Here is a 16296-nt window from a genome sequence, read left to right on the forward strand (position 1 = left end):
CATGCAAAGACGTCTTTATACTCCTTGAGGAGCTGGATGGTTTTTTCCCGAAGTAGGGGCGTTCCCGCGAAGCCGATCTTAACCGTTCTGGATGGATCGTCTTCGTACAGCTGAACTGTCATCGAGTTCGGCTCCGGTATGACTTCGGTCATCGCCTCTGACTCCGGCTGCTGTGATTGCTATGCTTGGTGGTGCCGATCTGACTGCTCGGCACTTCTAAGCGCAATTTGCAGACATTCCTTTGCTCTCTTTTGGTCACCTCGGATGACCGCTATCCCTCCTTTAGTAGGGATCTTGATGGTGAGGTGATAAGTGGAGCAAACGGCCCGAACTGTGTTGAGCCAGTCTCTTCCCAGGATGATGTTGTACGGGGACCGAGCTTTCACCACGAAAAACTCAATCATCGTACTGGAGCTAGTAGGCGCTTTCCCCACCGTGATCGGAAGGCTGATAATACCTTCAGGGCGGGTGTCCTCCTGGGCGAAGCTCTTCAAGGGAAGCGGAGCCGGACTGAGCCGAGCTGGGTCCACTTCTAGTTTGTCAAAGCACTCTTTAAAAAGAATGCTAACCGACGCTCCTGTATCCACAAACACCCTGTGGATCAGTTTGTTTGCCACTCCGGCTTGGATGACAATGGCGTCTTGGTGAGGAGAGATGGCCGGGACGGGATCAGCATCCGAGAACGTAATCACTTCGTCCTGCTTCAGCCTTTTATGCGTTGGCTCCTCTCGATTGGAGCCTCTGCGCTCTGACTTTAGGGACGACTTGGTCTTCCCGGCAGGGAGAGCGTCAATGGTCTGGATTACTCCATCATATTGCGGCTCGTCATCGTCTTCGGGATCCGGCTGCCTTTTCGGATCCTGAGGAGCGCAGTTCGCACCACTCTGCTTCTTATTCTTCTTTGGCTGCTTGCTTTGGTATTTTTTCAATGTCCCTGCCTTCACAAGAACATCGATACCTGCAGCCAAGTTTCTGCACTCCTCAGTATCGTGACCGTGGTCTTGATGGTAGGAGCAGTAGCTATCCTGTGGTCGGCGCGCGGCTGATTTCGTCATCCGCTTTGGCTTTTCGAATAGGTCAGAGTGCAGTTCGAAAATTTCCGCTCTCGGCTTGTTCAGCGGTACGAACTGAGCGGGCGGCTTCTCGGGATTGAGACGGGGTCCCAATCTGTCTTGCACCGGAGCCCTTTGAATTCTTTCAAATGGAGTCCGGCGAGGATGCCCCTGATCGCTATGATCGGGCTTCCTTCTGTCTCCTCGGGTCGATGAGCTGTCTAACGACCGTTTGCGACGGTCTGCCTCATCGGCCCGGGAGTACTGGTCCGCAATGTCCCACATTTCCTGAGCTGTCTGCGGACCGCACTCAACGAGTTTCCTGTAGAGAGCTCCGGGCAGGATTCCATTTTGGAATGCCGAGATGACAAGCAGATCGTTGAGATCGTCTACTTGCAGGCATTCCTTGTGGAATCTTGTCATAAAGTCGCTGATTTTTTCGTCGCGACCTTGACGAATGGAAAGCAGCTGAGCCGAAGTGATTCGGGCTTCCGCTTTCTGAAAGAACCTCCTGTGGAAGGCATCCATTAGATCTCGGTAAGATCTGATGCTGCCCTGGGGGAGGCTATCGAACCACCTTCTCGCGTTCCCGATGAGCAGCTCGGGAAACAGCTTGCACATGTGGACCTCGTTGAGACCCTGGTTCGCCATGTTATATTGATAGCGCCCCAAGAAATCGTGAGGGTCCACGAGCCCGTCGTAAGTCATCGACGGAGTTCGGTAGTTCTGTGGTAGGGGAGTTCGGATGATGTCGTCCGAGAACGGAGTCTTCAGTGCTCCGTACACGGCGAATCCGATATCTCGTCGGTATGGAGGAGATTGAGTTCTCCTGTGATTCCGGTACCGAGGAGGAACTGGAACATGGTGGGGACGGGGATTCTTTCTCCTGGGAGATGCGACACTACTGCGGTAGTGACTTTCTTGTGCGGAGGGAGAAGGAGAATCCGCCGTTTTCGTCTCCGGCTGCTTTTGGCTTTTTTGCAGGAAGGTTAAGAATTCCTCCTGCTTCGCCGCCAAAAACTACTTGACAGCCTCATTCAAATCGGGCTGCTGGGAAGACTCAGTGGGACGATTTTTGGAGCGGCTTGTTCCTTCGCCATGAGAACTGGTGGTGGATTTATCCCTAGGCTGTTTTCCAGACCTATGGGATGGATTGGCTTCCTCCTGGTTCTCACGGGCAGGAATACGGGTACTCTGCGATCTGGTATGCATTTTTTGGGTGGAAAAAATGGATCAAAAATTCGCTTTATCACAAATTTTGTTCTCTGCTTCCCACAGACGGCGCCAGTGATGAATCCGCGAATTTTTGATGTTAGTAAATGCTGGTAGAGAATAAAGACTACGACACAATGAATTTACGTGGTTCGATTTACTGAAGTAAATCTACGTCCACGGGAAGAAGGGAGGGCAAGATTGTATTGCTTGATCTGGGATTACAGCTTACAACACAGACTTGCTATATGATATTTTATCTCTAGAGAGCTTAACCTTTTTCTATCTGATCTAAGTTCTATTTATACATTGAACTAGGATCGTGGTTTGCAGCCCCACTAACAAGATCGTGGGTGAGCAATAACTGCTCAATAACTGCTTCGTACCACTAAATAGATCGTGGGTATAGTGGAGGTCGTGGAGGCCTTTCATGAGTCCACTAACTCCTAGTTCGGTCGAATGCTGAGACCGAACTGCTGGACTTTACCGATCAGCTCTTGCCGATCTGAGAGGAGAGCTTGACTGGTCGGCTTTTACCGAGCTGTAGGCTGAGTCCGAACTCTTTGGTCGTGCCGAACTCTTTGGTGCCGAACAGATACTCTTTCTTGGGCTCTGGGCTGATGGGCCGTCACTGTTATTGGGCTTGCCATTAGGGTTTAGTTCGTACCCCATCACGTATCTTTTCCCATTTCAGTTCATCGCTATACATTATTCACTCTTCTAAGCTCCGAACTTCTGTGATTAGCCGTTTTGATTTATTGCACTATTTCACCCAGACTTCCATTTAATTACTCTTATGGGAAACCATTATTGTTATCAATTACCATCGACATAGGGCTAAGCAAAACCCTAACTAAACCGAAAATTTGGACGGAATCAAAACGAAACTAGCGGTTTGCTTCCGTTTTAATATTCAAAGGTGCAATTCCATTCACTTTCCATGACTCGATTTTGCTTGGTTCTCATTCTGTTTCCAACAAAATCAGGCAATTTCACCAAACTATACTCCTGTTCGTCTACCAATGCTCACATATGAAATTTACTCCCTCCGTCCCATGTTACTTGCACTGTTCATTTTCGGCTCGTCACGAACTCCTTACACTATTTATAGTTTAAGTTATAATTAATACATTTAATTAATATGTTAATTTAAGTTAAGAACTCCTTTATTAAGTAATGTCTCATTAATACATTATTCATTTTATTCGAGTTGAATAACACCTCCAATATAGAACTATAAGCAATTCAAGTTCGTGTAGGTCTAATCGAACCGTCGAAATGCTCACCCCTTTCATAGTCTCTCTTTATAGAAGTACTATAACCAGTTCCCAGTTCGAAATAAAAAGGGAAATAAAATAATAATCGTCCCAAAATAGTATAGGAAACACAATTTGAGTTTTCAAATTTCAGACAAATGAAGCATTTGATTTCGTGATATAATTCGCGCCACGGACAAAAAAAATTGAAATGCTTAGCTAGCGCCATCTTTTCTCCTCCTTTCCGCCCCCAAATTTCCCACCCTTTATATATCGTGGTTGGCCTAGGGTTCCGATCTCTCTCTCTCTCCGCTGCATCGCTCTCGCCTTCACTCTCACTCAATTTCGATTTTCATCCTCGCTTTCCTTTCCATCATCGCTTTCAACAGGTGAAGCCAACGCCTCCACCTCCGCCGTTTTCATCGACGCCAGGTACACTTTTTCAGAGTTGTTTATCTGAATTGCATTTTTTTCATTGGTTTTGAATTGATTTGCTTGCATGGAGCTCTTTGATGCTGTATGTGTGTAAATTTTGCTTGATCTAGAAAGGATTTGGAATACAAATTGACGCAATTGAGCTCTGATCTAATGAGTTGGTCATGTTCTACACTTTTGGTATTCTGAAACTTCATTTAAATGATAAAATAATTACTGACATTTGTTTCCGATGGAATGAAATTTACCTCTAATATGAATTTTATGTGCTTTTAATTTACTGGTTGTCGAGCTCTATGCACTGATTCATTTATATATTGAAGTTTTCAGTAACTTTCTTGGGTTGTTTCTGACATTTATCTTGCTTTTCATGATCAGATAGTGGAAATAGAGCAGTACCGCAGCTAAGAAAGATATGCCGACTAATCAAAAACAAAAAAAGAAGCTTGCTTCACAAACTGTTGAAGACGCCAATGTTTCTCGTAAAAGGCCAAAGCGAGCTGCTGCTTGTTCAGATTTCAAGGAGAAATCTGTTAAAATATCTGAGAAAGATTCTGTAATTGAAAAAAAAGAAGATGGGGTTGTCGAGGAGGAAGTCCTAGCTGTTCGTATGACTGCTGGGAAGGAGGATGGTCGCCCTTGTAGGCGCCTCATGGATTTCACATTTCATAACTCAGATGGCATCTCTCAGCCCTTTGAAATGCTGGAAGTTGATGATATCTTCATCTCTGGTCTTATCTCGCCACTTGAGGATAGTGGCGACAAGGAGAAAGATAAAGGAGTAAGATGCGAAGGATTTGGGCGCATTGAAGAATGGTCTATATCTGGTTATGAAGAGGGATCACCTGTAATATGGGTAACCACAGAGGTTTCTGATTATGAATGTATTAAGCCCTCGGGAAGCTATAAGAAGTTTTATGACCGTTTTTATGCTAAAGCTAGTGCTTGTATTGAGGTCTACAAGATATTATCAAAATCTTCTGGAGGCAATCTAAGCCTTGACGAGTTGCTTGCTGGTGTTGTGCGCTCCATGAGTGGGATGAAGTGTTTCTCCCGTGGTGTATCTATCAGGGATTTTATTCTTTCTCAGGGTGAATTCATTTATAACCAACTTATTGGTTTGGATGAGACTTCAAAAAAGACTGAAAACCTTTTTGCTGGTCTACATGTCCTAACTGCTCTTAAAGATGAAAGTAGTAAGATGGTTGACTTTGCAGAAGCTCAGCCTGTCTCTTTGCCTGGGAATTTGAGAATTGGCCTCAAAATTGGAGATGACAACAAAAATGAACTGGCCAAGCCTTGTCAGACAGAAGAAGATGAAGATTCAAAAATGGCAAGGCTGTTACAGGAAGAGGAGGACTGGCGCTCAATGAAACAGAAGAAAGGCCGGGGTTCCTCCTCTTCGAGCAAATATTACATTATGATCAATGAGGATGAAATAGCAAATGACTATCCTTTGCCTGCCTATTATAAGACGTCAAATGAAGAAACTGATGAGTATATTATTTTTGACAGTGGCATTGATGTGCTAAATATTGAAGACCTACCCCGAAGCATGCTCCATGAATGGGCTTTGTACAATTCAGATGCTAGGCTGGTTCCGTTAGAGCTCCTTCCCTTGAAACCCTGTGCTGAAATTGATGTTACTATATTCGGGTCAGGCATAATGACTGCAGATGATGGGTCTGGATACATTTGTGATGGTGATTCTACTCAGGCATCAAATGGTTCTGCGGCTTCTGCAGTTGAAGGCATCCCTGTTTTCTTGAGTGCAATAAAAGAGTGGGTAATTGAGTTTGGGTCCTCAATGATTTCCATTTCAATACGCACGGATATGGCCTGGTATGTTACTCCCTCTGCCTCATTTGACTGTGTTAATGGTATGATGTTTAAATATATAATTTAATGGTTCCTATATTCATTATTTGTTGATTAGTTGGAAGCATGAATTTCATCGCCATGAGTTGGATCATTTTTGAATTTGGATGTTTGATCTATTCTTTAGATGCTGCATTAAATCTGTTTCAAGTACCAACAATGGTTGAGCAAGATACTATAGCCTAAATTTAAACAGCATAGGGAAATATAAGAGAGAGTACATGCTGTAATGTTGCATTTACAGAGAATTTAATGTCTTAGTAACTGTTTGCCTATTTCTCCTGTTTAACTAATAATATCTGAAGATTCCTCACTCCATGTGATTTGGAGGTTTTGAAGTTTTCATGTGCTTAATGCATTGTTTCTTTCTATTCTTCAGGTACAGACTTGGAAAGCCTTCAAAGCAATATGCTCCATGGTATGACCGAGTCCTGAAAACTGCGAGGCTTGCTATCAGTATCATTACCTTGTTAAAGGAGCAGATCCGGGTGGCAAGACTTTCTTTCACTGATGTGATCAAGAAAATCACAGAACTTGCCAAGGATCACCCTGCTTTTATATCATCTACTCTAGAAGCAGTGGAGAGATATGTTGTGGTGCATGGTCAGATTATTCTGCAGCAGTTTTCTGAATACCCTGATGATATCATAAAGAAGTGTGCCTTCGTACTTGGCCTCGCCAAGAAAATGGAAGAGAAGCACCATACCAAATGGCTTGTCAAGAAAAAGAAGCTTCTTCATAGGAATGAGCAGAATTTGAATCCCAGGGCTGCTATTGAGCCTGTTGTGTCCAAAAGGAAGGCTATGCAAGCAACTACAACCAGATTAATCAACAGAATCTGGGCTGGATACTATTCAAATTACTCACCTGAGGCAGTGGATGGATTGAATGGTGAAGTAAAAGAGGTTCATGAAATTGAAGAGCAAGATGAAAATGAAGAGGATGATTCTTTGGAAGAGAAAGTGATTGTATTGGAAGAAACTCAGACAACTAAGCCGACACCAAGGCAAACCAAGTCAAGTTCTTGTGTAAAGGAAGTCAAGTGGGATGGGGAATCTGTAGGCAAACTGTGTAATGGTGTGGATTTATACAAGAAGGCCATAGTCCATGGTAATGAAATTGTGGTTGGGGGGGCTGTTCTTCTCAAAGATGATGACAAGGATGAATTTCCACCCTTCTATTTTGTAGAATACTTGTTTGAAAAGTCATATGGAAGTAAAATGTGTCATGGGAGAATGATGCAACTGGGCTGCCAAACTGTGCTTGGAAACACAGCTAATGAAAGGGAGGTGTTTTTGACAAATGAGTGTATGGATTTCCAACTACAAGAAGTCAAAGAAAGTATATCTGTTGATCTAAGATCAATATCTTGGGGTCATCAGCACAGAAAAGCAAATGCTGATGCTGAGAAAATTGATAGAGCAAGAGCAGATGAAAGAAAAAAGCAGGGATTGCCTACTGAATATTACTGCAAAAGTCTGTATTGGCCCGAGAGAGGAGCCTTCTTTACTCTTTCATATAGTACGATGGGGCTTGGATCTGGCTCTTGTGAGGCTTGCAATATAAAAGAAACTGAAAGGCAAAAGGAAAAGTTTATATTGGATGCATCTTTGATCAGTTTTACATACCAGGGAACTAAATATTCTATCAATGACTATATCTATGTGAGTCCTTCCTACTTTTCATCAGACGAAATGGAGGCTGAGATTTACAAGGCTGGGAGAAATGTTGGATTGAAGGCGTATGCAATATGCCAGCTGCTCGAAATTTGTGAGCTGAAGAAGTCCAAAAAGAGTGATGCCGATTCCATTCAGGTCAAAGTCAGGAGATTTTTCAGGCCAGAGGATGTATCATCTGAGAAGGCATACTCATCAGATATTCGAGAGGTAATACTTGTATATTGCATCAGGGCCAGATAGTTTTGCACTTGCTTAATCCATAATCAAAGTCAAAATATAATATGAATATCTGCCATATATATTTTGAGCGCTTGCAATTTACCATACTGAAATTTGTCTATATTTGTCATTAAGTTTATCAATACTATAGTATTTCACTCTTTTTTGAGCACTCTTGATTTTTCTGAATGATGTTTCAGGTCTATTATAGTGAGGAGATGCACACCATACCTCTAGATGTTATTGAAGGAAAATGCGAGGTCAGACGAAAGAAGGATCTTGGGGCGCTAGATGTCCCCTCTATCTCTAACCATGTTTTCTACTGCGAACATCTGTATGATCCTTCCAAAGGATCCATTAAGCAGGTTCCCTCTCTTTCCCCTTCTCTTGAGAGGAAAACTGAATTTGTCCGTTTACATCTTATTGGGACCATTTCATCCTATTTTCTAATCAATTGTCTTTTGTTATTCTCCATGTGCAGTTACCATCAAATATTAAATTACAGTACTCAACTGGGAAGAGTAATGATGATTCTGCATCTAGGAAAAAGAAAGGGAAATGCAAAGAAGGAGAGAATGATACAGAACCTGAAAAAGTTGTATCAAATGAGTACCGCTTGACTACTTTGGATATTTTTGCTGGCTGTGGTGGTTTGTCTGAGGGACTAGAGCAATCAGGTAGGCTTATAGCATATCTCCTACTTTACGTTAAGGCTTATAATTCCCTGCAAGTATAATCTTCTATTTTGGGGTTTAATGCCTGCAGGTACCACTCTCACAAAATGGGCTATTGAGTACGATGCTCCTGCTGGAGATGCATTTAGACTGAATCATCCTGGGACTTTGGTATTTGTAAACAACTGTAATGTTATCCTCAGGTAGATTGCTTGCATTGAACTTAAAAATCCTTGCTGTTGAAATGATACCAACTTTAGTGCAAACCAGCATCGATATAGGGGACTAAAATCATGTAAATGCAGGGCGGTCATGCAAAAGTGTGGGGATGTAGATGACTGCATTTCCACCCCAGAGGCTGCAGAATTGTCAGCATCAATGGACAAAGTGGAAGTTGAAAACCTTCCACTACCCGGACAAGTCAATTTTATTAATGGTGGCCCTCCTTGCCAGGTTGGTTAAACAACACAATTCTGATTTCCAGTGAATCATTAAGTTACATTGCTAAAAGTATTTGGAAATCTCTTGTAGGGTTTTTCTGGAATGAATAGGTTTAATCAAAGCACCTGGAGTAAAGTCCAATGCGAGATGATTTTGTCATTTTTATCCTTTGCTGATTACTACCGTCCAAAGTATTTCCTTCTCGAGAATGTTAGGAACTTTGTATCTTTCAACCAAGGGCAGACCTTTCGCTTAACTTTAGCTTCACTCCTTGAGATGGGGTATCAGGTATGCACTGTAAATCATTTTTAGAATGGAATATCTTCATCTGCATTTCCTAGTGATTTTTTAATGTATTTGTTTGCTTTATGAAAAGGTGAGATTTGGTATCCTCGAAGCTGGTGCTTTTGGAGTTCCTCAGTCTAGAAAGAGAGCTTTCATTTGGGCAGCGGCTCCTGAAGAGCTCCTTCCAGAGTGGCCGGAGCCAATTCATGTCTTTGCAGCACCAGAGCTAAAAATCTCAATGTCGAAAAACTTGCAATACTCTGCTGTCAGGAGTACTGCAAAAGGTGCCCCATTCCGTCCTCTTACAGTCAGAGATACAATTGGAGATCTTCCACCAGTGGTCAACGGTGCATCTAACACAAGCTTAGAGGTAAACCTTGAGTACCTCCCTGGAATAAAAATCGATTGCGTACAAATTACTTGGCAATGCTAGCTTAGTTGCCAGATCCCTTTCATGCAACTTGAGGTCACTTTTTCACTGATAATTATTTCATGTTCTGTCATTTGTTAATGCAGTATCAAAGCGATCCAATTTCGTGGTTCCAGAAGAAAATCCGTGGTAACATGAACACATTAACGGACCACATATCAAAAGAAATGAATGAGCTTAATCTGATCAGGTGTCAGAGAATACCCAAGCGTCCTGGCTGTGATTGGAGGGATCTGCCCGAGGAGAAGGTGTCAACAAAACCTTATTCTTCTGAATCCCGTATTTTCTGTGGAATATTGGATAAAAATCTAACTCGTCTTCTATCAATTTACAGGTCAAGTTATCTAATGGCCAAATGGCTGATCTGATACCCTGGTGCTTGCCAAATACGGCCAAGAGGCACAATCAATGGAAGGGACTTTATGGCAGGTTGGATTGGGAGGGAAATTTTCCAACTTCAATAACAGACCCCCAACCAATGGGTAAAGTGGGGATGTGCTTTCATCCCGATCAAGACAGAATTGTGACAGTCCGTGAATGTGCACGTTCTCAAGTAAGCATCCCCCTTCTTTTCAACAAAATATTGCTTGCATCGCGGAGTTTGTCCAATGATATCTGGTTTATGTTGGGTCGTGTCTTTCTTTGGCCCCCGAATTCTTTTACATTCAGAAACCAAGCTAGAGCATAGATGTGGATGTGGCTTCACTTCCTTCTCCTATTAAACTTGTGCACATAAAAACTATACTATCTTTGTTCCACTATACAATGATTCTGCTGCATCGTATAAATATAGAAAATTCTGTCGTTCTGTATCTGAATTGTTAACTTGTATGTGCAGGGTTTCCCGGACAGCTATAAATTTTTTGGTAATATCATCCACAAGCACAGACAGATCGGAAATGCAGTTCCTCCTCCTCTAGCATATGCCCTTGGAAGCAAACTGAAGGAAGCTGTTGAGAAGAAAAGAAGCATGTCGATGACAATCATGCTAACTGATGGCGTTGAAGAACAAACTCACGGCGTGCTTATGGGCCGTCTCGTTGACAATGTGGGTGGCATTTTCTTTGTAAACAGTCTATTTGAGCAAAGTTGTTTATAGATCGGCTCAACATTATTAGTAGACATTTCGAGTTAAGATTGAGGGTGTCTTTCTTAGTTAAGGGATGTAACAAATTTGCGTCGGAAACTCTTTTTAGTGTCAATTACTCATTATAAACTTTAGAATTTTAATCTTGTAGCTACTCTATGGTATGCAAATTGCAATAGTTAATCAGCAATCAGCATCAATTCCTAATTGTATTTCCCATTTAAAAATACAAATCATCAAGATTCAAGACACCAATCAATAGAATCAAAAATTCAACCACAGATAAATATTACAAGAGCAAACCAAATTAGAAAATATACACATCTATCAATGAAATCAAATTTTCGACTCTATATGTTGATGGACCTGAAATCCTCAGATAATCCCCTTGATGAAAGCATGTCACTTTCGCTAGCATATGATGAGTAGAAATCATCATCAAATTCCCTCTCCTTTATCTCCTCCACCTTCTCAGCCACATCCTTCATCTCCGGCCGCTTCTCGACGTCGGCCTCGCAGCAGCTCAGCCCGATTCTCAGCAGCTTCATCATCTCAACCTGGCTGTGCCTACCTCCGGCCATCTCCTGATCAAACACCGCCGCGCCGGCGACATAGCCGGAGCTCTCGTTGGCGACGGCAGTCTCCACCCACGTGGCAAGGTCGACGTCCGCCTGCTGCTCCACGCCGGAGTCTTTCCTCGTGAGGATCTCGAGGATCAGATATCCGAAGCACCAGACGTCGGTTTTCTTGGTGAGCTTGCCGGTTTCCTTGTACTCGGGCGACTTGTAGGCGACCATGCTCTCTTCCGCTTGCTCTTTGTTGATTATCGGGATTAGTCCGTAGTCGGTGAGGAGAGGCGTGAAGGCGGCATCGAGGAGCACGTTCGACGCCTTCAGGTGGCCATGGGCCGGGGTCAGGCTCGGTAACTCGTTGTGGAGGTAGAGAAGCCCCTTCGCCACCCCTTTCACGATTTTGAGGCGCGTCGTCCAGTCTAGCGATTGGTGGTCGCTCATTTGATTGCCTTGTTGTAGAAAAAATAACGTTATTTTACACATATAATTATAGTAACTTGTCGTAGAATTACTTTACACACATAATCATAGTAACGATGGTAAACATTTTATGTATTATAATGAAATAAACATAGTAAACATTTTAGGGCATGTCCGAATTCGCTACAAATCGACTTGTAGCGAACTGGTGATTGCCTTGTAGAAAAAATAACGTTATTTTACACATATGATCATAGTAACTTGTTGTAGAAAAAAATAATTTTATTTTACGCACATAATCATAGTAACGATAGTAAACATTTTAGGGCATGTTCAATTCGCTACAAATCGACTAGCAGCGAACTGGACATACCATTAAATTAGAATTTTATAGCGACCGACCTTGATATAAATAAAATTTTGAATAAAATACGAGATTGAAATACCATGAAGCCGAGCGGCGAGGCTGACGTTCTCGGCGAAGGCGGTGACGAGGAGCTTCTCCTCCTTCTTGTAGTAGAAAGCCACGATGGGCTGCACGTTCCGGTGGCTCATGCGGCCTAGCCGCCTCATGTGCTCGTTGAATTCCTCTTTGCTAACTTGGTTCATGTGCTTAAATCTCTTCACCACCATCTTCTTCCCGTTGAGCCCCGCCTTGTACGTCGACCCGAACACGCCGCCGCCGAGCACCTCCGCCGACGCCCGGAGCAGCTCCTGCATGTCGAATTTCTCCGAGTCTTCTTTCAAGAAAGTCAGCAGCCTCACGCTCGGCTTTCCGCCCTCGGACCCGCCCGGGGCGGCGGATTCGCCGCCCCTTTCCATTTGGTTTAAATCTTCGGTGGCCGGAGCGGCGGCGGCGGCGGCGGTGGCTGCCGGAGCGGTTTCTTGGTGGGACTTTTTTTTGCGGCAGATGAGGAAGATGCAGACGCCTAGAAGGGCAATGAGGGCTGCACCGAGGAGGATTGCGACGACGGCTATTGTCGTCTCCGGGAATTTGTGGTGGCGGATGCGGTCATCGTGGTAGTCGTACTTAGTGGGGCCGTCGTAGTTAGCGGGGCACGCCTCGAGCGGCTCCCCGCATAGGTCGTCGTTGCCTGATTTCCAAATATGGAAAGTATTTACTCGAAAGTTGCTATTCAGAATTACGGGTAAAATTAAGTGGTCCAGGACTACTGCAGAATGACATGTTCAATCAATCACAACTATAAATCTTTTTATTTAGTCTTGAATTGACCTGATTTTTGCAGGAAAGTTAACAACAAAATATTTCTTAGTCGTGAACTAACAATATTTTGCTAATAGTACTTTTTACTTTTATAATATCAAAATTAACATGTTAATATATTCCCTCTTTTCTATGGCATTATACATGCACCCTTATTAAAGGAGTGAGCGAAGTGAATTAATAAAATTTTTAGTTTCAGTTTACTATCACAAGATAAAAGTTGTTACTTTTACTGTTTTACTTTTTATTTTGCTACAATTTACAACCAATATTTTGTCTATATTTCACAACTTCAAATTAAGGACAAAACAACACTCTAAATCCAAAAACTGCCATTTTGTTAAGATTTTTTTTATACTATCTAGCAAGTATCAACCTTAACATTTTGATATATATTCACTCTTTATTAAAAAATTATAGTGGAAATAATAGAAAATTTTATACCCGAAAATGAGGAAGCATCTAAACGGCTGAGGCTTCGAGGGATCTGTCCAACCAATCTATTATTCGAAACATTGAAATTTTTCAATCCTTCTTGCTCAAAATTTGGTATTTCACCTTCAAACACATTGTCCTGCAGCGCCAATTCAATCAGCCTAGGCGCCGTCGTCAACGTCGCCGGAATCGTGCCGGAAAATTTATTGTTCTCCAAGTGAAGCTTCTTCAACGAGTTCATCCCCGAGAACGCCCAGTCGCTAATCTCACCGGAGAATTTGTTGTTCGACAAATACACCGTCTTGAGCGATCTGTGGCGCGTGAGGTTGGGCAATGCGCCCTCGAAATCGTTGTTCTTGAAGCTCAGGCTCCTCAGACCGGGAAGTTGCGCTAGGGTTTCGACATCGATCGCGCCATGCAGCCCCATGCCCTCGAGCTGGAGGCCCCACACGCGGCCCTGGCCACACAGGACACCCTTCCAGCCACTGCATGGGGCCGTGGGCCCGGCCCATGTGTCCAGGGCGGCAGGGTTGTCTAAGGAGGCCTTGAACTTGAGGAGGACCTCGCCATCTGATCCATCTGATTGGTTGGATGAGATGGTGAGGTTCTGGAAGAGGAGGAGGATGGAGAGGAGAATTGGAGCGGAGTCTGAAAGGACGTTGCGTTGAAGCATCATGGGCAGTGGGAGTAAGGGCGCGCACTTGTCATGAGTGCGCACCCTTGCTTGTGAGTGAGACACCTAAAATTGGGAATGTCCTCTTTTGAGGGCAAAGGATGAAGGAGATTGTGTTGAATTTTGGTGGTTTGTGGATGGGAGAGAGGGTTGCTAAGATTAGTATTTTTTTGAATGAGAAATCTGCGCTTTGCCTTTACCTTTTTTTAGAATTAGGGTTTAAGATTGGTTAGAAGTTGGAACAAACTTCATTTTTGAGAGCCCATTTGTTGACTAAAAGTAGTAGAGCATTTACCTAATGATACATGCATGATCTATAGTTTCATTAAATATATTTCTCACTTTTATACTACAACATGCTGCTATATATCACTCATGATACATGATCTATATATTAGAGTGTCGTGTCTTATACATGTGGTATACCAGCTTAGGCCAAGTCACAATTTTATAACAAGTTAGTGATTACATATATTCGTAGGAAAAGTATGATTTTCTTATGTAGTCCATTATTTTTGTTATACTAGACATCTTAAGCTATATAAAAAATAAAAGTATAACAAGGAAACCATAAGGATATTCCTATCCTAATTAAGAGGTAAGTTAGAATTAAGTGATTTGTGTGAAAGAGTAGTTAATAAAAAAAATAGAATGTGACCATAAATTATGGACGGACCAAAATGATCAAATAGATCGCTACTTTATAGACAGGTAGAATATAACACAACCGATCCACAATACTCATTCACAATTACCAAAACCATACCCATGTCTACTTCAATTCTATATATATGGCACATTCGCATACGTAGAACTCATGTATTACGTTTGGGCACAAATCTTACGCAAGCCCCCTCTCATGTACTCCCTCCATTCCATGTTAATATAGTTATTTTTCTATTTGAGAAGTTTCAAGTTAATTGAGTCATATTTAACTATCTAAACACCACTTTCTGAAATCTACGGAAAAGAAACATTTCATTTAACAAAGTCAAAGACAATATATACGTTTATTTAGAATATCAAAAGGCACATTAATTAAATTGTCTGGAGATGAAAAGGATAGTAACTAGCCTTAAATGACATTAATGGGTGTAATTTACTCTTTTTAAATCCGGCAAATGACATAAAACGAGTGTAATTTACTATCTTAAAATTTGGCAAATGAAATTAAATGCGTGTAATGTATTTTAAAATCTGGCAAACCTTAAGAGTCCGAACACTTTGACAACTTATGATCTCTTGACACATGGCTAACTACAATTAATTTAAGATCATAGGATTTTAGAAATCTTGTGGTCTAAAATTTGCCACGTGTAATTTTTATTTTTATTAATTAAATCGAAAAAGATAAAAAAAACTACCAAATTAGGGTTTTGGATGAAAATGTCAATATAGTGTTTCAAAAATATCAACATGCTTTGAGAATGTCAACACAATGCTTTGATTATGTTAACGTATTGCTTATATTGACATTCTACATGTATTATATTCATTATGTTGACATCTGTTGCTGTACGAAAAAATTAAATATTTTTGAATATTTTTTCAAATTTTGTCATCGGAACATATGCAAGTGAGATCTCGTTAGAATCCTTATGAAATTATCTTTAATTTGATATATGTTGTGCGAAAATATAATTTAAATGGAGAAAGTTATATACATTTTAAAGTTATGAGATATTTTTCAAAAGTTGGTTATAACTAATGTATTGTAAATTGACCTTAATACCCTTATTGTCGTTTTTTATTGATCGTATTGACATTTCGAGACTGATGATCTAGGCCCTTGATTTGAATATCTAATTACTATTACATAATTATAATTAACAATTAAGTATTAAATTAATAATATAACACTCTCATTCCCTTCCCTCTTATAAGTCGTGAAGCTTATTAAAAGCATCCTAAACTAAGCTTAGTCAAACACCCTCTAAAACTTTACCCAACTACAACAAAGAGAACCTAAGGAAATATCATGTACTGCATGTAAATACACAAATTAAAATTTAATTTAGATTAATGATGTGTAAAAAATCGGTAAGAAAATGTATAGATTTGAAAAGTGTTTGAATTTAGCCCATGTTTAAAACTCCACGGCTAAAATTGAAAAACTATGTTTATTCAAACTCGTGCCTAATTCACAGTATACCATATTTTTTTTTCTTGGATGAAATGTGGACTTTTTATATGTTAACGTCAGCTTATAGTAATACCTAAGAATAGAATCACAACACAATTCATTATAAGATTTTTAAAAGAACTATACCTTAGATTAGATTGAGAATTTTGATAGCAATTATTCATTCAATTAGTATGGGCT

The 16296-nt window shown here is 41.4% G+C and overlaps 2 protein-coding genes across 2 annotated transcripts; one reads left to right on the forward strand and one right to left on the reverse strand.

Annotated features, from left to right (window-relative positions):
* The first annotated feature begins 3608 nt into the window (after positions 1-3608).
* On the forward strand, positions 3609-10855 carry LOC121784865 (DNA (cytosine-5)-methyltransferase 1B-like). The gene is made up of 12 exons (XM_042183123.1): positions 3609-3952; positions 4334-5797; positions 6213-7719; positions 7932-8096; positions 8213-8408; positions 8497-8608; positions 8711-8858; positions 8937-9134; positions 9223-9501; positions 9648-9809; positions 9896-10114; positions 10400-10855. The coding sequence occupies exons 2-12, from the start codon at positions 4371-4373 to the stop codon at positions 10658-10660; spliced, it is 4674 nt and encodes a 1557-aa protein (XP_042039057.1). The 5' UTR covers positions 3609-3952; positions 4334-4370; the 3' UTR covers positions 10661-10855.
* A 74-nt stretch (positions 10856-10929) lies between these two features.
* LOC121784866 (pollen receptor-like kinase 2) lies at positions 10930-14023 on the reverse strand. Its single transcript, XM_042183124.1, has 3 exons — positions 13310-14023; positions 12087-12734; positions 10930-11669 (listed from the first exon to the last, which is right to left on the reverse strand). Exons 1-3 carry the CDS (start codon positions 13974-13976, stop codon positions 10999-11001), a joined length of 1986 nt encoding a protein of 661 aa, XP_042039058.1. The 5' UTR covers positions 13977-14023; the 3' UTR covers positions 10930-10998.
* Positions 14024-16296: the final 2273 nt, after the last annotated feature.

Source organism: Salvia splendens, chromosome 21 (genome assembly GCF_004379255.2).
Source record: "Salvia splendens isolate huo1 chromosome 21, SspV2, whole genome shotgun sequence".
NCBI classification, from domain to species: domain Eukaryota; kingdom Viridiplantae; phylum Streptophyta; class Magnoliopsida; order Lamiales; family Lamiaceae; genus Salvia; species Salvia splendens.

Bases quoted from the DNA above. Each gene is read 5' to 3' on its own strand.
- LOC121784865 (XM_042183123.1), top strand. From the start codon at position 4,371: ATGCCGACTAATCAAAAACAAAAAAAGAAGCTTGCTTCACAAACTGTT. The intron at 8,859-8,936 runs GTTGGTTAAACA...AATCTCTTGTAG, and splicing joins ATGGTGGCCCTCCTTGCCAG to GGTTTTTCTGGAATGAATAG. The intron at 9,810-9,895 runs GTGTCAACAAAA...ATCAATTTACAG, and splicing joins GGGATCTGCCCGAGGAGAAG to GTCAAGTTATCTAATGGCCA.
- LOC121784866 (XM_042183124.1), bottom strand. From the start codon at position 13,976: ATGATGCTTCAACGCAACGTCCTTTCAGACTCCGCTCCAATTCTCCTC. The intron at 12,735-13,309 runs GTATAAAATTTT...TTTGGAAATCAG, and splicing joins AGATGCTTCCTCATTTTCGG to GCAACGACGACCTATGCGGG. The intron at 11,670-12,086 runs GTATTTCAATCT...TTCTACAACAAG, and splicing joins CCTCGCCGCTCGGCTTCATG to GCAATCAAATGAGCGACCAC.